Source organism: Lissotriton helveticus, chromosome 5_1 (assembly GCF_964261635.1).
Source record: "Lissotriton helveticus chromosome 5_1, aLisHel1.1, whole genome shotgun sequence".
NCBI classification, from domain to species: Eukaryota; Metazoa; Chordata; class Amphibia; order Caudata; family Salamandridae; genus Lissotriton; species Lissotriton helveticus.
The window spans coordinates 2,142,163,980-2,142,187,262 of record NC_136065.1 but is presented as its reverse complement, the minus strand read 5'-3'; the positions used below and the strand labels follow the sequence as shown (position 1 = coordinate 2,142,187,262).

Genomic DNA, 23,283 nt, shown 5'->3' with positions numbered 1-23,283 from the left:
CCTCTGTAGGTTCAGTCAGGGGGTATTTCATTTTTTTATTTCTTCACTGGAATATCTAAGACACTTCATGTTTTCTAGTTTGCGGATAATTTGAATTAGAAAGGTGCTGGAGCGCTAATTTACAACATCCGGTAGTGCAGCCCGAAGTGAGTGATGCCTGGGCCCAACCCTCCATTCAAGAGGCACAAGCCGTGACGGACCGGGGTCGGTGGCGGTGACTAATGGCTGAACATGACGGTAAACAATAAGTTTATACGGCACAGGGTTAAAAACAGTTTAAAAGTAAGTGCTAGCTGGGGTCAGCTGGCACACAGACAGCGCTGGGTCAGCTGGCGCACAGACAGCGCTGGGTCAGCTGGCGCACAGACAGCGCTGGGTCAGCCGGCGCACAGACAGCGCTGGGTCAGCCGGCGCACAGACAGCGCTGGGGCAGCCGGCGCACAGACAGCGCTGGGGCAGCCGGCGCACAGACAGCGCTGGGGCAGCCGGCGCACAGACAGCGCTGGGGCAGCCGGCGCACAGACAGCGCTGGGGCAGCCGGCGCACAGACAGCGCTGGGGCAGCCGGCGCACAGACAGCGCTGGGGCAGCCGGCGCACAGACAGCGCTGGGGCAGCGCACAGACAGCGCTGGGGCAGCCGGCGCACAGACAGCGCTGGGTCAGCTGGCGCACAGACAGCGCTGGGTCAGCTGGCGCACAGACAGCGCTGGGTCAGCTGGCGCACAGACAGCGCTGGGTCAGCTGGCGCACAGACAGCGCTGGGGCAGCTGGCGCACCGACAGCGCTGGGGCAGCTGGCGCACCGACAGCGCTGGGGCAGCTGGCGCACCGACAGCGCTGGGGCAGCCGGCGCACCGACAGCGCTGGGTCAGCCGGCGCACAGACAGCGCTGGGGCAGCCGGCGCACAGACAGCGCTGGGGCAGCCGGCGCACAGACAGCGCTGGGGCAGCCGGCGCACAGACAGCGCTGGGGCAGCCGGCGCACAGACAGCGCTGGGGCAGCCGGCGCACAGACAGCGCTGGGGCAGCCGGCGCACAGACAGCGCTGGGGCAGCCGGCGCACAGACAGCGCTGGGTCAGCCGGCGCACAGACAGCGCTGGGTCAGCCGGCGCACAGACAGCGCTGGGGCAGCCGGCGCACAGACAGCGCTGGGGCAGCCGGCGCACAGACAGCGCTGGGTCAGCCGGCGCACCGACAGCGCTGGGTCAGCCGGCGCACAGACAGCGCTGGGTCAGCCGGCGCACAGACAGCGCTGGGGCAGCCGGCGCACAGACAGCGCTGGGGCAGCCGGCGCACAGACAGCGCTGGGGCAGCTGGCGCACAGACAGCGCTGGGGCAGCTGGCGCACAGACAGCTCTGGGGCAGCTGGCGCACAGACAGCGCTGGGTCAGCTGGCGCACAGACAGCGCTGGGGCAGCTGGCGCACAGACAGCGCTGGGGCAGCTGGCGCACAGACAGCGCTGGGGCAGCTGGCGCACAGACAGCGCTGGGGCAGCTGGCGCACAGACAGCGCTGGGTCAGCTGGCGCACCGACAGCGCTGGGTCAGCTGGCGCACCGACAGCGCTGGGTCAGCTGGCGCACCGACAGCGCTGGGTCAGCCGGCGCACCGACAGCGCTGGGGCAGCCGGCGCACCGACAGCGCTGGGTCAGCCGGCGCACAGACAGCGCTGGGGCAGCCGGCGCACAGACAGCGCTGGGGCAGCCGGCGCACAGACAGCGCTGGGGCAGCCGGCGCACAGACAGCGCTGGGGCAGCCGGCGCACAGACAGCGCTGGGGCAGCCGGCGCACAGACAGCGCTGGGTCAGCCTGCGCACAGACAGCGCTGGGTCAGCCTGCGCACAGACAGCGCTGGGTCAGCCGGCGCACAGACAGCGCTGGGTCAGCCGGCGCACAGACAGCGCTGGGTCAGCCGGCGCACAGACAGCGCTGGGGCAGCCGGCGCACAGACAGCGCTGGGTCAGCCGGCGCACCGACAGCGCTGGGTCAGCCGGCGCACCGACAGCGCTGGGTCAGCCGGCGCACCGACAGCGCTGGGTCAGCCGGCGCACCGACAGCGCTGGGGCAGCCGGCGCACAGACAGCGCTGGGTCAGCCGGCGCACAGACAGCGCTGGGGCAGCCGGCGCACAGACAGCTCTGGGGCAGCCGGCGCACAGACAGCGCTGGGTCAGCTGGCGCACAGACAGCGCTGGGGCAGCTGGCGCACAGACAGCGCTGGGTCAGCTGGCGCACAGACAGCGCTGGGTCAGCTGGCGCACAGACAGCGCTGGGTCAGCTGGCGCACAGACAGCGCTGGGTCAGCTGGCGCACAGACAGCGCTGGGGCAGCTGGCGCACAGACAGCGCTGGGGCAGCTGGCGCACAGACAGCGCTGGGTCAGCTGGCGCACAGACAGCGCTGGGTCAGCTGGCGCACAGACATCGCTGGGTCAGCTGGCGCACAGACAGCGCTGGGTCAGCTGGCGCACCGACAGCGCTGGGGCAGCTGGCGCACCGACAGCGCTGGGGCAGCCGGCGCACAGACAGCGCTGGGGCAGCCGGCGCACAGACAGCGCTGGGGCAGCCGGCGCACAGACAGCGCTGGGGCAGCCGGCGCACAGACAGCGCTGGGGCAGCCGGCGCACAGACCGCGCTGGGGCAGCCGGCGCACAGACAGCGCTGGGGCAGCCGGCGCACAGACAGCGCTGGGTCAGCCGGCGCACAGACAGCGCTGGGTCAGCCGGCGCACAGACAGCGCTGGGTCAGCCGGCGCACAGACAGCGCTGGGTCAGCCGGCGCACAGACAGCGCTGGGTCAGCCGGCGCACAGACAGCGCTGGGTCAGCCGGCGCACAGACAGCGCTGGGTCAGCCGGCGCACAGACAGCGCTGGGGCAGCCGGCGCACAGACAGCGCTGGGTCAGCCGGCGCACAGACAGCGCTGGGTCAGCCGGCGCACAGACAGCGCTGGGTCAGCCGGCGCACAGACAGCGCTGGGTCAGCCGGCGCACAGACAGCGCTGGGTCAGCCGGCGCACAGACAGCGCTGGGGCAGCCGGCGCACAGACAGCGCTGGGGCAGCCGGCGCACAGACAGCGCTGGGGCAGCCGGCGCACAGACAGCGCTGGGGCAGCCGGCGCACAGACCGCGCTGGGGCAGCCGGCGCACAGACCGCGCTGGGGCAGCTGGCGCACAGACCGCGCTGGGGCAGCAGGCGCACAGACCGCGCTGGGGCAGCTGGCGCACAGACCGCGCTGGGGCAGCTGGCGCACAGACAGCGCTGGGTCAGCTGGCGCACAGACAGCGCTGGGGCAGCTGGCGCACAGACAGCGCTGGGTCAGCTGGCGCACAGACAGCGCTGGGGCAGCTGGCGCACAGACAGCGCTGGGGCAGCTGGCGCACAGACAGCGCTGGGTCAGCTGGCGCACAGACAGCGCTGGGTCAGCTGGCGCACAGACAGCGCTGGGTCAGCTGGCGCACAGACAGCGCTGGGTCAGCTGGCGCACAGACAGCGCTGGGTCAGCTGGCGCACAGACAGCGCTGGGTCAGCTGGCGCACAGACAGCGCTGGGTCAGCTGGCGCACAGACAGCGCTGGGTCAGCTGGCGCACAGACAGCGCTGGGGCAGCTGGCGCACAGACAGCGCTGGGGCAGCTGGCGCACAGACAGCGCTGGGGCAGCTGGCGCACAGACAGCGCTGGGTCAGCTGGCGCACAGACAGCGCTGGGTCAGCTGGCGCACAGACAGCGCTGGCGCACAGACAGCGCTGGGGCAGCTGGCGCACAGACAGCGCTGGGGCAGCTGGCGCACAGACAGCGCTGGGTCAGCTGGCACACAGACAGCGCTGGGTCAGCTGGCACACAGACAGCGCTGGGTCAGCTGGCACACAGACAGCGCTGGGTCAGCTGGCACACAGACAGCGCTGGGTCAGCTGGCGCACCGACAGCGCTGGGTCAGCTGGCGCACAGACAGCGCTGGGTCAGCTGGCGCACCGACAGCGCTGGGGCAGCTGGCACACAGACAGCGCTGGGGCAGCTGGCACACAGACAGCGCTGGGTCAGCTGGCGCACAGACAGCGCTGGGGCAGCTGGCGCACAGACAGCACTGGGTCAGCTGGCGCACAGACAGCGCTGGGTCAGCTGGCGCACAGACAGCGCTGGGTCAGCCGGCACACAGACAGCGCTGGGTCAGCTGGCACACAGACAGCGCTGGGTCAGCTGGCGCACCGACAGCGCTGGGGCAGCTGGCGCACCGACAGCGCTGGGTCAGCTGGCGCACAGACAGCGCTGGGGCAGCTGGCACATAGACAGCGCTGGGTCAGCTGGCACACAGACAGCGCTGGGTCAGCTGGCACACAGACAGCGCTGGGTCAGCTGGCGCACAGACAGCGCTGGGGCAGCTGGCGCACAGACAGCGCTGGGTCAGCTGGCACACAGACAGCACTGGGTCAGCTGGCGCACAGACAGCGCTGGGGCAGCTGGCGCACAGACAGCGCTGGGTCAGCTGGCGCACAGACAGCGCTCGGTCAGCTGGCACACAGACAGCGCTGGGGCAGCTGGCACACAGACAGCGCTGGGGCAGCTAGCACACAGACAGCGCTGGGGCAGCTGGCACACAGACAGCGCTGGGGCAGCTGGCGCACAGACAGCGCTGGGGCAGCTGGCGCACAGACAGCGCTGGGGCAGCTGGCGCACAGACAGCGCTGGGGCAGCTGGCGCACAGACAGCGCTGGGGCAGCTGGCACACAGACAGCGCTGGGGCAGCTGGCACACAGACAGCGCTGGGGCAGCTAGCACACAGACAGCGCTGGGGCAGCTGGCACACAGACAGCGCTGGGGCAGCTGGCACACAGACAGCGCTGGGGCAGCTGGCACACAGACAGCGCTGGGGCAGCTGGCACACAGACAGCGCTGGGGCAGCTGGCACACAGACAGCGCTGGGGCAGCTAGCGCACAGACAGCGCTGGGGCAGCTAGCGCACAGACAGCGCTGGGGCAGCTAGCGCACAGACAGCGCTGGGGCAGCTAGCGCACAGACTGCACTGGGTCGGCAGGGTTGAGCTAGCACCAATACACTGACAGCAAGAGGTCTGAATGCAGAGTGGGTTCTCTGGCTTCAGAAAACATCCACACTAGACTCAGTTATTTTTTTTCAGACTCTTCGCTACTGATCTCTTGCTTTTCTGGGATGAAATTAATTTACAAGTGTGAAGAATCCAGGAGGTAAAGACAGCTTTGGGGACTGAGGGGGCACTGTCCACTTTTGCTTTTGCACCAGAACGATAGGGGTGCTTGGAATAAAAGGACCTAGAGTCGATTTAAGTTAATGCAGAGAGCCCAGGTCTAGGCATGCCTCACTTACAGAAATGGTCCTCCAGTCTCCTTCCAGGAAGTTACGCAGGGGTGTCAGGAAGTTGATGGAAGAAGAGTGTATGAAGTCTCGCTCTGCTCCTCCCAGGCGTTTCTCTGTCTCGCCGACTTTAAGGAGGGTCATCCCTGGTGTAAAAAGAAAAAGAAGATCAGAACTCCAGCCAAGGGAGACACTACATACCCACTCCTGATCACTGTGCAGCAAGCACGGTGGCTCTAGGCACTGGTACATATATGTATGCGCTGCAGATTCCAGCGATGGGGTTTGTGTATGGTGATCTGTGTTCGAAGCATGAGCTGGTATGTGGGGGGAAGGGGTGTGTGTGTGTTTTTTAAGGGCCCAGAACCATGGAGCCAACTGTGTACCTGTAAAGGTACACACGACCACCCTGTGCTGTAGCAGATGGCTTTGTGCGCATCCACTTCACAGAGCTATGCATGTGTGTGTGCCTGCTGTATACCAACAGTCCATGCATGTCGGAGCTGTGTGTGTGCGCCTGCTGTATACTACCAACAGTCCATGCATGTCAGAGCTGTGTGTGTGTGCCTGCTGTATACTAACAGTCCATGTATGTTAGAGGTATGTGTGTGTGGGTGTGCCTGATGTATACTACCAACTACCAACAGTCCATGTATGTCAGAGCTGTGTGTGTACCTGCTGTATACTAACAACAGTCTGTTAGATTTGGGGGTCTCTGGTTGGCACAGGTGAGTACTTGTGACAAGCAGGGACCCTCTCCTCTAGTCAGGGCAATGGACTTACTCTTTAAAATAACCCCTGCTCACCCTCAGTGTGGCGCGAGCAGACAAGGCTTTTCTTCAGAGCGTTATGGGTTAAGCATTTGTGACAACATACAGTAATTAAATGACACACTACAAATGGACACCAGTCTAGTTTTATATAAAAAAATAGGTATTTTATATAAGGCTTTAGCACAAGTTCCAAATAATGTTTAAAATCAGGCCACGATACTGTTCAGGCGAAGAGTTCTCTAAAATGCGTAACTTAAACAGGCTGTGCGAGTTGTATTCCTTCTGTTCGAATCATGCGGTGATAAAATGCCCAACAGAGTCTCACGCGCGTAGCGGACACTTCAGTCCGAGGCGTGGCACACACAGTGCGAATCGTACACAGTACCTTGCATGGGGGACAGTTCGTTGCGGACGGTGCGGTGAAGAGCCAGGCGTCCCACGCGGCGGTGTCTCTTGTGTTGCGAGCTACGGCTCGTATGGGCTCGAAGTCACGTTACTCAAGGGGACGATGTGTTGTTGGTGCGCGTGCACTTCGTTGCGGCGTACGCGCTGAACCTGGAGAGGGGGGGCGTCCGAGCGTGGTGCGGGGCGGCGGTACGAGACGTACCCAGACGCTCTACGCGCCGCAGCCGGTTGTCCACAGCAGCAGGGCGCGCATCAATTAGGACGATGCGAAAGGGGGGGGAGCGGAGCCCAAAAGAGGAGTCAGTTCCTTGCGTTGCGAGCTACGGCTCGTAGGGGGCAGCAGTCGCATTGCTCGGGCCAGACAGGTCAGTTTCCTTCGTTGCGAGCTACGGCTCGAAGGGCAGAAGTCGCGGTGCTCGGGCCGGACAGGGCCGGTCCTTACGTTGCGAACTACGGCTCAAAGGACAGAAGTCGCGTTGCTCAGCCTGGACCGTTGGGCTCAGGGCTCTCAGAGTGCGCGGTGAGCTTTCACGAGGCACTCTGCCTTCTCCTTTAGCGCTGCGGGGAAGGCGGCACTCTCAGCAGCTTTTCTCCAGGTGGTTGGAGTCCAATGTTCCTGGGACTCCGTTCAGGGGGCAAGCTCACACACAAGCCCTTTGAGATCTTTCAAAATGCACAAGTAGATAAAAGTTCCTTAGATCTTTTTCTCTCCTCTCGCAGCAAGGCACCCACCACAGGCCAGTCTCCCAGGTCAGAGACAGTACTCCTCCTTGCAGCTTTTCCAGGTCCTTCTCGTCGGGCAGAGGTTCTTCTTGGTTCAAACAGGATCTGATTTCTTAGGAGCAGGGCTCCTGTCTTTATACTGCATTTCTTTTGTTCTTCGAGGCCAGGGGGCTTTTGCCATGTTCAGTCCAGTTCTTGAGCACTTTGTTGTGGTGACTCTGGCTTGTCTTTTCAGTGTGCAGGGCAGAGACATCAGACGCTCCACAGGAGGTGGAGCCAGCATTGTGGTGGCAGAGCACATCCCTATTCAGAGTCAAGGGGCACTCCTCCCACCCATCCTGGTGTAATCTTTCTATTCACCACCTGGCTGCCCAGACTGTCTCCTGGAATTCCCCAGCCCTGTCACTCACACAAACCAAACATCAGATACACATCAGAGAAGAGGCGGGCTGAAACGGTTAGGCAAGCAAATACCAACTTTCTAAAAAGTCCAGATAAAGCCCCACTCCTAGGGACCCGTGCTGGGGTCCAGATAAAGCCCCGCTCCTAGGGACCAGTGCTGGGCCCCAGATAAAGCCCCGCTCCTAGGAACCAGTGCTGAGGTCCAGATAAATCCCCGCACCTAGGGACCAGTGCTGGGCCCCAAGTAAAGCCCCGCTCCTAGGAACCAGTGCTGAGGTCCAGATGAAGCTCCGCACCTAGGGACCAGTGCTGAGGTCCAGATAAATCCCCGCACCTAGGGACCAGTGCTGAGGTCCAGATAAATCCCCGCTCCTAGGAACCAGTGCTGGGCCCCAAGTAAAGCCCCGCTCCTAGGGACCAGTGCTGGGGTCCAGATAAATCCCCGCACCTAGGGACCAGTGCTGAGGTCCAGATAAATCCCCGCTCCTAGGAACCAGTGCTGGGCCCCAAGTAAAGCCCCGCTCCTAGGGACCAGTGCTGGGCCCCAGATAAAGCCTCGCTCCTAGGGACCAGTGCTGGGCCCCAGATAAAGCCTCGCTCCTAGGGACCAGTGCTGGGCCCCAGATAAAGCCCCGCTCCTAGGGACCAGTGCTGGGCCCCAGATAAAGCCCCGCTCCTAGGGACCAGGGCTGGGGTCCAGATAAAACCCCGCTCCTAGGGACCAGTGCTGGGGTCCAGATAAAGCCCCGCTCCTAGGGACCAGTGGTGGGGTCCAGATGAAGCCCCACTCCTACGGACCAGTGTTGGGGTCCAGATAAAGCCCCGCTCCTAGGGACCAGTGTTGGGGTCCAGATAAAGCCCTGCTCCTACGGACCAGTGCTGGGCCACAGATAAAACCCCGCTCCTAGGGACCAGTGCTGGGGTCCAGATAAAGCCCCGCTCCTATGGACCAGTGCTGGGCCACAGATAAAGCCCCGCTCCTAGGGACCAGTGCTGGGGTCCAGATAAAACCCCGCTCCTACGGACCAGTGCTGGGCCACAGATAAAGCCCCGCTCCTAGGGACCAGTGGTGGGGTCCAGATGAAGCCCCACTCCTACGGACCAGTGTTGGGGTCCAGATAAAGCCCCGCTCCTACGGACCAGTGCTGAGGTCCAGATGAAGCCCCACTCCTACGGACCAGTGTTGGGGTCCAGATAAAGCCCCGCTCCTACGGACCAGTGCTGGGCCACAGATAAAGCCCGCTCCTACGGACCAGTGCTGGGGTCCAGATAAAACCCCGCTCCTACGGACCAGTGCTGGGCCACAGATAAAGCCCCACTCCTAGAGATCAGTGCTGGGCCACAGATAAAGCCCCACTCCTAGGGACCAGTGCTGGGGTCCAGATAAAACCCCGCTCCTAGGGACCAGTGCTGGGGTCCAGATAAAACCCCGCTCCTAGGGACCAGTGCTGGGGTCCAGGTAAAACCCCGCCCCTAGGGACCAGATGAAACCCCACTCCTAGGGACCAGTGTTGGGGTCCAGATAAAACCCCGCTCCTAGGGACCAGTGCTGGGGTCCAGATAAAACCCCGCTCCTAGGGACCAATGCTGGGGTCCAGATAAAACCCCGCTCTTACGGACCAGTGCTGGGGTCCAGATGAAGCCCTGCTCCTACGGACCAGTGCTGGGCCACAGATAAAACCCCGCTCCTACGGACCAGTGCTGGGCCACAGATAAAACCCCATCCTACGAACCAGTGCTGGGCCCCACGTAAAGCCCCGCTCCTAGGGACCAGTGCTGGGGTCCAGATAAAACCGCGCTCCTACGGACCAGTGCTTAGCCCCAGATAAAGCCCCGCTCCTACGGACCAGTGCTGGGCCCCAGATAAAGCCCCGCTCCCACGGACCAGTGGTGGGGTCCAGATAAAGCCCCGCTCCCACGGACCAGTGCTGGGCCCCAGATAAAGCCCCGCTCCTAGGGACCAGTGTTGGGGTCCAGATAAAACCCCGCTCCTAGGGACCAGTGCTGGGGTCCAGATAAAACCCCGCTCCTAGGGACCAGTGCTGGGGTCCAGATAAAGCCCTGCTCCTACGGACCAGTGCTGGGCCACAGATAAAACCCCGCTCCTACGGACCAGTGCTGGGCCACAGATAAAGCCCCGCTCCTACGGACCAGTGCTGGGCCCCAGATAAAACCCCGCTCCTAGGGACCAGTGCTGGGGTCCAGATAAAGCCCCGCTCCTAGGGACCAGTGCTGGGGTCCAGGTAAAACCCCGCTTCTAGGGACCAGTGCTGGGGTACAGATAAATCCCCGCCCCTAGGGACCAGATGAAACCCCACTCCTAGGGACCAGTGCTGGGCCCCAAGTAAAGCCCCGCTCCTACGGACCAGTGCTGGGCCCCAGATAAAGCCCCGCTCCTACGGACCAGTGCTGGGCCCCAGATAAAGCCCCGCTCCTAGGGACCAGTGTAGGGGTCCAGATAAAACCCCGCTCCTAGGGACCAGTGTTGGGGTCCAGATAAAACCCCGCTCCTAGGGACAAGATGAAACCCCACTCTTAGGGACCAGTGTTGGGCCCCAAGTAAAGCCCCACTCCTAGAGATCAGTGCTGGGCCCCAAGTAAAGCCCCGCTCCCACGGACCAGTGGTGGGGTCCAGATAAAGCCCCGCTCCCACGGACCAGTGCTGGGCCCCAGATAAAGCCCCGCTCCTAGGGACCAGTGTTGGGGTCCAGATAAAACCCCGCTCCTAGGGACCAGTGCTGGGGTCCAGATAAAACCCCGCTCCTAGGGACCAGTGCTGGGGTCCAGATAAAACCCCGCTCTTACGGACCAGTGCTGGGGTCCAGATGAAGCCCTGCTCCTACGGACCAGTGCTGGGGTCCAGATAAATCCCCGCCCCTAGGGACCAGATGAAACCCCACTCCTAGGGACCAGTGCTGGGCCCCAAGTAAAGCCCCGCTCCTACGGACCAGTGTTGGGGTCCAGATAAAACCCCGCTCCTAGGGACCAGTGCTGGGGTCCAGATAAAACCCCGCTCTCACGGACCAGTGCTGGGGTCCAGATGAAGCCCTGCTCCTACGGACCAGTGCTGGGCCACAGATAAAACCCCGCTCCTACGGACCAGTGCTGGGGTCCAGATAAAACCCCATCCTACGAACCAGTGCTGGGCCCCACGTAAAGCCCCGCTCCTAGGGACCAGTGCTGGGGTCCAGATAAAACCGCGCTCCTACGGACCAGTGCTTAGCCCCAGATAAAGCCCCGCTCCTACGGCCCAGTGCTGGGCCCCAGATAAAGCCCCGCTCCTACGGACCAGTGCTGGGCCCCAGATAAAGCCCCGCTCCCACGGACCAGTGGTGGGGTCCAGATAAAGCCCCGCTCCTACGGACCAGTGCTAGGCCCCAGATAAAGCCCCGCTCCTACGGACCAGTGCTGGGCCCCAGATAAAGCCCCGCTCCCACGGACCAGTGGTGGGGTCCAGATAAAGCCCCGCTCCTACGGACCAGTGCTGGGCCCCAGATAAAGCCCCGCTCCCACGGACCAGTGGTGGGCCCCAGATAAAGCCCCGCTCCTAGGGACCAGTGCTGGGCCACAGATAAAGCTCCGCTCCCACGGACCAGTGGTGGGGTCCAGATAAAGCCCTGCTCCTACGGACCAGTGCTGGGCCCCAGATAAAGCCCCGCTCCTAGGGACCAGTGCTGGGCCCTGAATAAAAACCACCCCAGCTCTGGGACCTGAATAGAAGTTCTCTATCGGTTCCATTGATCCGATGGCCATGTGAGCGCAGGCACGCACTCAGTCCAGCTGGCTGCAGACTGAGCCTAAGGCTTAGGGAAGCAGTTCGAGTGAAATTACATCAGAAGCGAAAACATGCCTTCTGAGTCCAATCACACTCAGCCAGGCATCGGCTGGCGGTTTTAGAACATTGGTATTGATCAGTCTTTCGTCACTTCTCAGCCTCTCCCAGCTGGGTGCAGCCAGGGGCAAGGGTGGTGGGGCATGAGGGCAATGGAACCAGCAATAACTAGAAAGAGAATGAGAGTCCAACACAGATATCAGCAGCACAACAGCGGATACCATCTGCATCTCTACCACAGATGCGTGAGCACAGGTGCCATCTGCCCTTCAGTCGATACCTACTGCACATCCTCTGGCACAGGGGGCTGTGCAGTCGATACCCACTGCAAGCCACTGGCACCAGGAGCTGTGCAGCCGATACCCACAGCGGAGCTGTGCAGTCGATATCCACTGCATGCCACTGGCACCACGAGCTGGGCAGCCGATGCCCACTGCATGCCACTGGCACCAGGAGCTGTGCAGACGATACCCACTGCATGCTACTGGCACCAGCTGCTGTGGAGCCGATACCTACTGCATGCAACTAGCACCACGAGCTGTGCAGCCGATACCACCTGCATGCTACTGGCACCAGGAGCTGTGCAGAAGATACCCACTGCACAGCCACTGGTACCATGAGCTGTGCATCCGATACCCACAGCAAGCCCCTGGCACCAGGAGCTGTGCAGCCGATACCCACTGCAAGCCACTGGCACCAGGAGCTGTGCAGCAGATACCCACTGCAAGCCACTGGCACCAGGAGCTGTGCAGCCGATACCCACTGCAAGCCACTGGCACCAGGTGCTGTGCAGCCGATACCTACTGCATGCCACTGGCCCCAGGAGCTGTGCAGCCGATACCCACTGCACAGCCACTGGTACTATGAGCTGTGCATCCGATACCCACAGCAAGCCACTGGCACCAGGAGCTGTGCAGCCGATACCCACCGCAAGCCACTGGCACCAGGAGCTGTGCAGCCGATACCCACTGCAAGCCACTGGCACCAGGTGCTGTGCAGCCGATATCTACTGCATGCCACTGGCACCAGGAGCTGTGCAGCCGATACCCACTGCATGCCACTGGCACCATGAGCTGTGCAGCCGATACCCACTGCATGCCACTGGCAGCAGGAGATGTGCAGCAGATACCAATTGCATGCCACTGGCGCCACAAACTGTGCAGCCGATACCTACTGCATGCCACTGGCACCACGAGCTGTGCAGCCAATGCCCACTGCATGCCACTGGCACCAGGAGGTCTGCAGTAGATACCAACAGCATTCCACTGGCACCAGGAGCTGTGCAGCCGATACCCACTGCATGCCACTGACACCACGAGCTGTGCAGCCGATACCCACTGCATGCCACTGGCACCAGGAGGTGTGCAGCAGATACCAATAGCATGCCACTGGCACCAGGAGCTGTGCAGCCAATACCCACAGCATGCCACTGGCACCAGGAGCTGTGCAGCCGATACCCACTGCATGCCACTGGCACCACGAGCTGTGCAGCCGATACCCACTGCACAGCCACTGGTACCACCAGCAAAGATCTCCTGGATGGTAAGACTGGCTGAACAGCAGGTGTCTCATGTACAGTTGCTGGTTCGGTCGGCTCTATGGTAGATGCCTCATGCACGGTCACTGGTACCACCAGCTCTACAGTAGATACTTTATGCAGCCACTAGCACCATCAGCAGTGCATAGGTCCCTTATGCACATCCAAAGGTCTGACCTTGAAGGAGACACCGGCAGCTATGCTATTCACAATTAGCACTAGCTACACAGCAAGTACTACATACACAGCCAAGCAGTGCTTAATTTGAGGCAGTGGTTTCCGGTGCTCAGCACGGGCACCAAATTGTCAAAACCAGCACCTATGACAGTCTGCCACATGGCGGTGCTGTTTATTTGATTTAGAGATGCGCACAACAGTTGTTTATAAACTCAAAATACCTTTGAAATGATGAATACCCGCCGTCTAAGCCATTCTATAAGCCTCTGAATTGTCACTCTTGTAAGGTGCGATGATTAGTAGTTGTGTTGGTAGGGTCATTGGCAGCGCTATCAGGAGCTATGGGTGGTGTGAGCTGAAGTGGCCTAACGAGGGCTTGACCAAAAGTACAACCAGCTCTAGGGCTTAGTCTCCAGCAAGGAGCCGTGCTGCCACACCACAAGATAGAGTCCCAGGAGATCCATTCCTAGAAGACCCCAGTTCCTCCACCAAAACAGACAGCAGGCCCACAAGGTAGCTCACCGGTTTAGAGTTCTCTTACCATAGGGGGTTCCAGGCCCAAACTCTCCAGCGGCCTCGGTCATATATTGGGCAAGAAGCTCTCCATTTGTAATCCTAGATGGTACCTTACGGTCCAACTTCTCATAAAGGAACTCTTCCACCCGGGTACCTGAAGCAAGGAACAGACAGAGATATGTGAGCACATCAGAAGACTGTGCACACACATCTCACCAGCATCGAGATATGTACACTGCAAGATGGTGACAGAAGTTTGCACACCTGCCACCATTAAGATGTGAGCCTATTTATTAATTAGGAACGCATCAACGTACATCACACCAGCATCGAAGCATGCACATGCAAGAGCGTGACAGGAGTATGCATACCATGACAGCATCATAACGTGTGCACACACCACAATAAACTTAGAGCCACACAAACTAAAGCATGCAGACAACACCAGTTGAAGTGTGTGCACACACCACAACAAACTTAGAGCCACACAAACTAAAGCATGCAGTCCACACCAGTTGAGGTGTGTGCACACACCACAAGAAACTTAGAGCCACACAAACTAAAGCATGCAGTCCACACCAGTTGAGGTGTGTGCACACACCACAAGAAACAGAGAGCAATGCAGACCCCACCAGTATAGAGATGTGGGCACACACCACACACCACAACAAACATACTAAGATGGTGACGGATCAGAAAGTACAGCGGAAGATACAACATGAAAATCATGGTATGCAATAAACACAGCAAGAGTATAAAGCATGCATTTCCCAATCGCAACAAGGTATTTGCAGCTACCACTACAAGCCCCGCCTGTCGAGGATAGCACTGAGCGCAGCGGACCGTGAAGTGTACTCATCGTACCAGCATCGAAAGAAGCACCATGCTCAGTCACAACAAGGAGGCCTCAGAATGCACATGCACTAGCATCGAGACCGCATTGAAATCCAGGGCAAAAAGCACATGCGTTAGTTGTCCCACAGAAACAAACACTGGTGCAAGGTGACGCAGAGCAACAAGCACAGGAGCAAGGAGGGCGAGCGGAGTAAGGATAAAGAGGCACAGAGCGACAAGCGTACATAAAGTGAACCAAATCAACAAACCAAAGACCCAGGAGATACAGAGCATGACGTATGCATGCAAAACATCCCCAAAAAAGGAAAAGGGACTACAGCCATGAGATCTTCTAAGTCATAAAAGCCTCAGAGTAGCAATGAGACCTGATCAACAGTCACATCATTGAACAGACACAACCTATAACTTACACTGGCTAGCACCCACTCTTCTCACCACAAGAAAAAAACTGCCTCCCTCATAACAGCACCATCCCAAGACCCATCTCTCGCTCCTCTTACTAGGGTTCGGCTGCAGTAGAACTTCAGTTTGCCGCAGTATCTTCTCCGTCCAGTTCTTAGTTGTGTCGGCCCGAGCCAAGAGGTTCTCAAAATGGGCATCAAGTTCAGTCTTCTCGGAATGCCCCAGCTTCTCCTCCGTGAACTGCAAGAAGTAAAACCAGGACATGAAAGAGCTCATTTCAAACATGACCAATCACACCACGAATACCTCAAACCACCTTTAAAACCAGAACCCCATCACACCACATATCACCATTGAGGTGGAAAGGCCTACCAGGACCCTTCACGCCAGAGTAAAAAAAAACTTAACTTCCAACAGAGCCAGTTTACAAGCAGGGCTAGAACGGACCAAACCAGAATACAAGAAAAACAAACAAACCAGATTACAAGACTCCAGTCAAGCGGGACCTTCAAATCAGGAACCAGGAAAAGGCACTCCATCGTAGGATATAAGCTGTATCTTACTAATGGCATTGACAGTGAAACCAGAACACAAGACTCCCCTCCAAGCAGGAACTTCACATCAGGAACAGGCTAACTGTAGTATGTTATAAGATGCATCGTACTCATGGCATGGGCAGTGAAACCAGAACACAAGACTCCCTTCCAAGCAGGAACTTCACATCAGGAACAGGCTAACTGTAGTATGTTATACGATGCATCTTACTCATGGCATGGGCAGTGAAACCAGAATACAAGACTCCCCTCCAAGCAGGAACTTCACATCAGGAACAGGCTAACTGTAGTATGTTAGAACATGCATCGTACTCATGGCATGGGCAGTGAAACCAGAATACAAGACTCCCCTCCAAGCAGGAACTTCACATCAGGAACAGGCTAACTGTAGTATGTTATAAGGTGCATCATACTCTTGGCATGGGCAGTGAAACCAGAATACAAGACTCCCCTCCAAGCAGGAACTTCACATCAGGAACAGGCTAACTGTAGTATGTTAGAACATGCATCGTACTCATGGCATGGGCAGTGAAACCAGAAGACAAGACTCCCCTCCAAGCAGGAACTTCACATCGGGAACAGGCTAACTGTAGTATGTTAGAACATGCATCGTACTCATGGCATGGGCAGTGAAACCAGAATAAAAGACTCCACTCCAAGCAGGAACTTCACATCAGGAACAGGCTAACTGTAGTATGTTATACGATGCATCTTACTCATGGCATGGGCAGTGAAACCAGAATACAAGACTCCCCTCCATGCAGGTACTTCACAACAGGAACAGGCTAACTGTAGTATGTTATAAGATGCATCGTACTCATGGCATGGGCAGTGAAACCAGAACACAAGACTCCCCTCCAAGCAGGAACTTCACATCAGGAACATGCTAACTGTAGTATGTTATAAGGTGCATCATACTCTTGGCATGGGCAGTGAAACCAGAATACAAGACTCCCCTCCAAGCAGGAACTTCACATCAGGAACAGGCTAACTGTAGTATGTTAGAACATGCATCGTACTCATGGCATGGGCAGTGAAACCAGAAGACAAGACTCCCCTCCAAGCAGGAACTTCACATCAGGAACAGGCTAACTGTAGTATGTTAGAACATGCATCGTACTCATGGCATGGGCAGTGAAACCAGAATAAAAGACTCCACTCCAAGCAGGAACTTCACATCAGGAACAGGCTAACTGTAGTATGTTAGAACATGCATCGTACTCATGGCATGGGCAGTGAAACCAGAATACAAGACTCCCCTCCAAGCAGGAACTTCACATCAGGAACAGGCTAACTGTAGTATGTTAGAACATGCATCGTACTCATGGCATGGGCAGTGAAACCAGAATACAAGACTCCCCTCCAAGCAGGAACTTCACATCAGGAACAGGCTAACTGTAGTATGTTATAAGGTGCATCATACTCATGGCATGGACAGTGAAACCAGAATACAAGACTCCCTCCAAGCAGGAACTTCACATCAGGAACAGGCTAACTGTAGTATGTTAGAACATGCACCGTACTCATGGCATGGGCAGTGAAACCAGAATACAAGACTCCCCTCCAAGCAGGAACTTCACATCAGGAACAGGCTAACTGTAGTATGTTATAAGGTGCATCATACTCATGGCATGGGCAGTGAAACCAGAATACAAGACTCCCTCCAAGCAGGAACTTCACATCAGGAACAGGCTAACTGTAGTATGTTATACGATGCATCTTACTCATGGCATGGGCAGTGAAACCAGAATACAAGACTCCCCTCCAAGCAGGAACTTCACATCAGGAACAGGCTAACTGTAGTATGTTAGAACATGCATCGTACTCATGGCATGGACAGTGAAACCAGAATACAAGACTCCCCTCCAAGCAGGAACTTCACATCAGGAACAGGCTAACTGTAGTATGTTATAAGATGCATCGTACTCATGTCATGGGCAGTGAAACCAGAACACAAGACTCCCCTACAAGCAGGAACTTCACCTCAGGAACAGGCTAACTGTAGTATGTTATACGATGCATCTTACTCATGGCATGGACAGTGAAACCAGAATACAAGACTCCCCTCCAAGCAGGAACTTCACATCAGGAACAGGCTAACTGTAGTATGTTAGAACATGCATCGTACTCATGGCATGGGCAGTGAAACCAGAATACAAGACTCCCCTCCAAGCAGGAACTTCACATCAGGAACAGGCTAACTGTAGTATGTTAGAACATGCATCGTACTCATGGCATGGGCAGTGAAACCAGAATAAAAGACTCCACTCCAAGCAGGAACTTCACATCAGGAACAGGCTAACTGTAGTATGTTAGAACATGCATCGTACTCATGGCATGGGCAGTGAAACCAGAATACAAGACTCCCCTCCAAGCAGGAACTTCACATCAGGAACAGGCTAACTGTAGTATGTTAGAACATGCATCGTACTCATGGCATGGGCAGTGAAACCAGAACACAAGACTCCACTCCAAGCAGGAACTTCACATCAGGAACAGGCTAACTGTAGTATGTTAGAACATGCATCGTACTCATGGCATGGGCAGTGAAACCAGAATACAAGACTCCCCTCCAAGCAGGAACTTCACATCAGGAACAGGCTAACTGTAGTATGTTAGAACATGCATCGTACTCATGGCATGGGCAGTGAAACCAGAACACAAGACTCCACTCCAAGCAGGAACTTCACATCAGGAACAGGCTAACTGTAGTATGTTAACAAGATGCATCGTACTCCACGGGTGCAATTCTGGAATACTCTGCCGCTATCGGTGGCAGGAAGGGTGGCTATATCAACAAGCATTGGGAATGCAATAGGTCTCGCAGCATTAGAGTTAGTGCTTTTAGAATTGTTTATGGTTTTTTTTTGTAAATCTTTAGCATTTTTGTTTCCTGTAGCCAATGCTAAAGAATTACAAAAAAAAAATGTTAATGTTAAGCTAATGTTTTTCCTAATTGGAACGTGACTTTATTTTACCTTTCTGTCACATTTGTTTACAGGTAGTGGTGTATAATGTAAAATATCCTACCTATTGAGAGGGAATTCAATTCTCGTCTTGTCTCGAACAGACTGCGGGCAGGGGAGGGGGCGGAGCGGGGAGAGGGAACAGACGGAGGGAAGGCCAGATAAGGGGAGGGGGGAGGAGAGTAGGAGGAGGAGAGTAGGGGAGGAGAGTAGGGGAGGCACGGCCTAGCGGCCGTGCAATCAAGAAGTGAGGGGGCGGGAGAGTAGGCAAGGCAGGCGGCTGGGGGGAGGGGGGAGGAGAAATGCGACGCGACATTAATCCTATGACCGGGGCTCCTCATGGGTAGGCAATCTAAAGAGGAGTAGGATATATTTAATTATAAATCTGACCACTTAGATGTTAACAATTTGCAGGAAACGGAGTTAAAGCCAATAGCTGTAAATTTAGCGCACCGATCATTGCACGGGTACTAGTCCTCCTGACTCGGTCGCTGTAAAGAAAGGGAGGAACTTATCAGACCGCGTCGGGTGAGGCTCATACTCGTGGGCTCAACTGACTGACAAACAGGCATCGCTTACCTAAAGGAGCGGGTCAGGCTGCTTCGTTCCCGACATCCTGCAACTCCCATAACATTTGAAAGAGTGGCGTCCAAGTTAGGCAGGGATTGCAATACAGGTACTTACGCACCACGTGACCGCGAGGGCAATGGAAGAAAGCCTACGCCCGTTGTCGTGGTTACCAGGGCGCTTTAGTACGGCGTTCGAGTTCGATTTAGAATTAAATTACCTAGCCAGTAATTAGAGTCATCCGGTTATATCGTAATTTCAATTATCACCGCAAATTAAATTTGGGATATAATTATGGTATTCTTGTAGATTTTTAGGCTAATACAGTTAAGGTATATTAGCCGAAATAACAGGTCTGGCGACAGGTATTTTTATCACAGGGTAAGGAGTGGAGTACAGCATTTTCAGATTACTGCGTTGGCAGGCAGAGAAAATGGGGAGGGGGCGGATCCGGAGGTGCGTCGTGACACTCGTGAGGGGGAGTGGAGAAGGAGGGGGGAGTAGTGTAGGGGAGGCACGGCCTAACGGCCGTGCAATCAAAAAGTGAGGAGGCGGAGCTGGGGGAGGCTGTGACAGAGAGAGCAGGCAATGCAGGCGGCTGGGGGCTTGTGCACGCGCTTTGAAGCTCATTGCGCATGCGCATTGAGCTTCAATTTCTCGTGCACTGCAAGGAATCGCCACGATTCCTTGCAAGTTGGATAAAGAGTGGATAAGCCCCCATAGTCTCGCAAGCGCATCGACAGGCGAGACCTAAAAATGGTGGTATAGCCGCGCTTGTTGTACTTCTTTACGAATCTACCAGTCTCTATCCCTATGCCCTTTTTTAAGAAACTTAACACTCTCCTACTCGAACGAATATGGGGAAAGGGCAAGAGACGCATAAGCATGATCAGACTGCAACTACCCACGGATAAGGGCGGCTTGGGAGTGCCTGATTTGTTCGCTTACGGCTGTGCGTGCCAACTGCAATGGCTAGCTTATTGGTTGGCCGGTCGCAATTTACACGAGCTGAATATGACGGAGGGTGATAGACGCCGGGGGGATGTCCATCGACTGTTACTGCCGGGGGCCAAAACTCCGAAGACGACTCCACCCCTTCTCAAACTGGCTCTTACATACTGGAAGAGGGCGATCAGGTATACAAATAGACGTTCGATTTATGCACCCTCGATACCACTGTTGGGCATCCCACTGGGGACAGGCCCGATGACGGAACGAAGACTGCAGGTGTGGCAGGAGGCGGGAATAACGCAAATCGGGGATTTCTTCTCGGACAACAGGCTACTGCCATACGAGGAATTCGTCAGGCTCCATCGGGCGCCGAGAGCGCTCTTTCTGCAACATGCACAACTGACTCACTACATAGGCACCCACTGGTTGGAGGATGGGGAGGGGCCTACCACCAACACATTGATCACTATGCAATACCTCATGGGGACGGGTAGTCACTTGACAAAATGGCTGACTGCTGGGATACGGGAAGGCAGGGCTGACCCCCTACAACCCCTGAAATTGCGATGGGAGGTGGATCTAGGTGTGGCATTGAGCGACAAGGAATGGGACCTGATTTTGAGATTGCCAAAGAAAGTGTCTCGGAGCCCTAGGTTTAAATTTATACAATTGATGATAATACACAGGGCATATTTGACTCCCCACAAGATACACATAATGTTCCCGACTGCGGCTGATACTTGTCCCAGATGCCAGCAGGAAGATGCAGGTATGATGCACATGTTCTGGGAATGCTCTAAGCTGGGACACTACTGGGGTACAATACACCACATATTGAATGACATAGCACCAGGTAGACCCTACACATCCGCCTCTTATTGCATGCTGGGGATAGGACATAAAGAGAAGAAGAGGAGTGTGGAATCCAGATTTGTGGATTTGGCGCTGCTACTAGCGAAGAGGTCAGTGGCGATGAGGTGGAAATCGGCAAGACCGCCAGACATAGGGACCTGGAGCGGGGAGGTGATCAGGTGGGGTAAGGCTGAGGGACAGGAACTAGGCAGGGAAAAACGCAGAGGCCTCAGGAAACATCCCATCTCAATGGAATGGAATGCCCTACTTATAGCGTTTGAACAAGGTATGCAGGAACAAGGGGACTAGTACGAGTCTGTCGTCCGTCGTAGGGGGACACAATACCCATGGCCGAACATACAAGGGAACTGAGATGCAGACACACACAATGAACTAAATGCTATACATGTATGATGTAAAACGGGGACCGGTACCCCTATCGGATGCTGATTGTAATGTGCACAATGACACAAAACCGTCATAGTGTTGATATATGGAAAGAGTAAGTGCTGGGAGGGGGAGGGAACAGGGACGGAGTCAGGGAGTTGGGAGGTTGCTATACGCAGAAAATGGAAAAATGTTATAATTGAAATGCATACTGAGATATATGTCAAGATACAGTGATACACTATATGAACGTCTGTAAAATATGCAGTGACTTATCTTGCAAATAAAGAAATTTTCACAAAAAAAAAAAATAAGATGCATCGTACTCATGGCATGGGCAGTGAAACCAGAATACAAGACTCCCCTCCAAGCAGGAACTTCACATCAGGAACAGGCTAACTGTAGTATGTTATACGATGCATCTTACTCATGGCATGGGCAGTGAAACCAGAATACAAGACTCCCCTCCAAGCAGGAACTTCACATCAGGAACAGGCTAACTGTAGTATGTTAGAACATGCATCGTACTCATGGCATGGGCAGTGAAACCAGAATACAAGACTCCCCTCCAAGCAGGAACTTCACATCAGGAACAGGCTAACTGTAGTATGTTAGAACATGCATCGTACTCATGGCATGGGCAGTGAAACCAGAATACAAGACTCCCCTCCAAGCAGGAACTTCACATCAGGAACAGGCTAACTGTAGTATGTTATGCGATGCATCTTACTCATGGCATGGACAGTGAAACCAGAATACAAGACTCCCCTCCAAGCAGGAACTTCACATCAGGAACAGGCTAACTGTAGTATGTTATAAGGTGCATCATACTCATGGCATGGACAGTGAAACCAGAATACAAGACTCCCCTCCAAGCAGGAACTTCACATCAGGAACAGGCTAACTGTAGTATGTTATACGATGCATCGTACTCATGGCATGGGCAGTGAAACCAGAATACAAGACTCCCCTCCAAGCAGGAACTTCACATCAGGAACAGGCTAACTGTAGTATGTTAGAACATGCATCGTACTCATGGCATGGGCAGTGAAACCAGAATACAAGACTCCCCTCCAAGCAGGAACTTCACATCAGGAACAGGCTAACTGTAGTATGTTAGAACATGCATCGTACTCATGGCATGGGCAGTGAAACCAGAATACAAGACTCCCCTCCAAGCAGGAACTTCACATCAGGAACAGGCTAACTGTAGTATGTTATAAGATGCATCGTACTCATGGCATGGGCAGTGAAACCAGAACACAAGACTCCCCTCCAAGCAGAAACTTCACATCAGGAACAGGCTAACTGTAGTATGTTAGAACATGCATCGTACTCATGGCATGGGCAGTGAAACCAGAATACAAGACTCCCCTCCAAGCAGGAACTTCACATCAGGAACAGGCTAACTGTAGTATGTTAGAACATGGATCGTACTCATGGCATGGGCAGTGAAACCAGAATACAAGACTCCCCTCCAAGCAGGAACTTCACATCAGGAACAGGCTAACTGTAGTATGTTATACGATGCATCTTACTCATGGCATGGGCAGTGAAACCAGAATACAAGACTCCCTTCCAAGCAGGAACTTCACATCAGGAACAGGCTAACTGTAGTATGTTAGAACATGCATCGTACTCATGACATGGGCAGTGAAACCAGAATACAAGACTCCCCTCCAAGCAGGAACTTCACATCAGGAACAGGCTAACTGTAGTATGTTAGAACATGCATCGTACTCATGGCATGGGCAGTGAAACCAGAATAAAAGACTCCCCTCCAAGCAGGAACTTCACATCAGGAACAGGCTAACTGTAGTATGTTAGAACATGGATCGTACTCATGGCATGGACAGTGAAACCAGAATACAAGACTCCCCTCCAAGCAGGAACTTCACATCAGGAACAGGCTAACTGTAGTATGTTATACGATGCATCTTACTCATGGCATGGGCAGTGAAACCAGAATCCAAGACTCCCCTCCAAGCAGGAACTTCACATCAGGAACAGGCTAACTGTAGTATGTTATACGATGCATCGTACTCATGGCATGGGCAGTGAAA

General features: G+C 56.0%; 1 protein-coding gene across 3 annotated transcripts in view; it reads right to left on the bottom strand.

The window, feature by feature from the left end:
• SH3GLB2 (SH3 domain containing GRB2 like, endophilin B2) overlaps window positions 1-23,283 on the bottom strand; it is a 275,634-nt gene that overhangs the window by 139,303 nt on the left and 113,048 nt on the right. For all 3 annotated transcript variants that reach the window (XM_078646267.1, XM_078646268.1, XM_078646270.1), the window contains exons 2-4: window positions 15,042-15,183; window positions 13,712-13,840; window positions 5,334-5,467 (exon numbers count right to left, since the gene is read on the bottom strand). In XM_078646267.1, coding sequence (XP_078502393.1) covers window positions 5,334-5,467; window positions 13,712-13,840; window positions 15,042-15,183 — 405 coding nt within the window. The remainder of the gene's footprint in view (window positions 1-5,333; window positions 5,468-13,711; window positions 13,841-15,041; window positions 15,184-23,283) is intronic.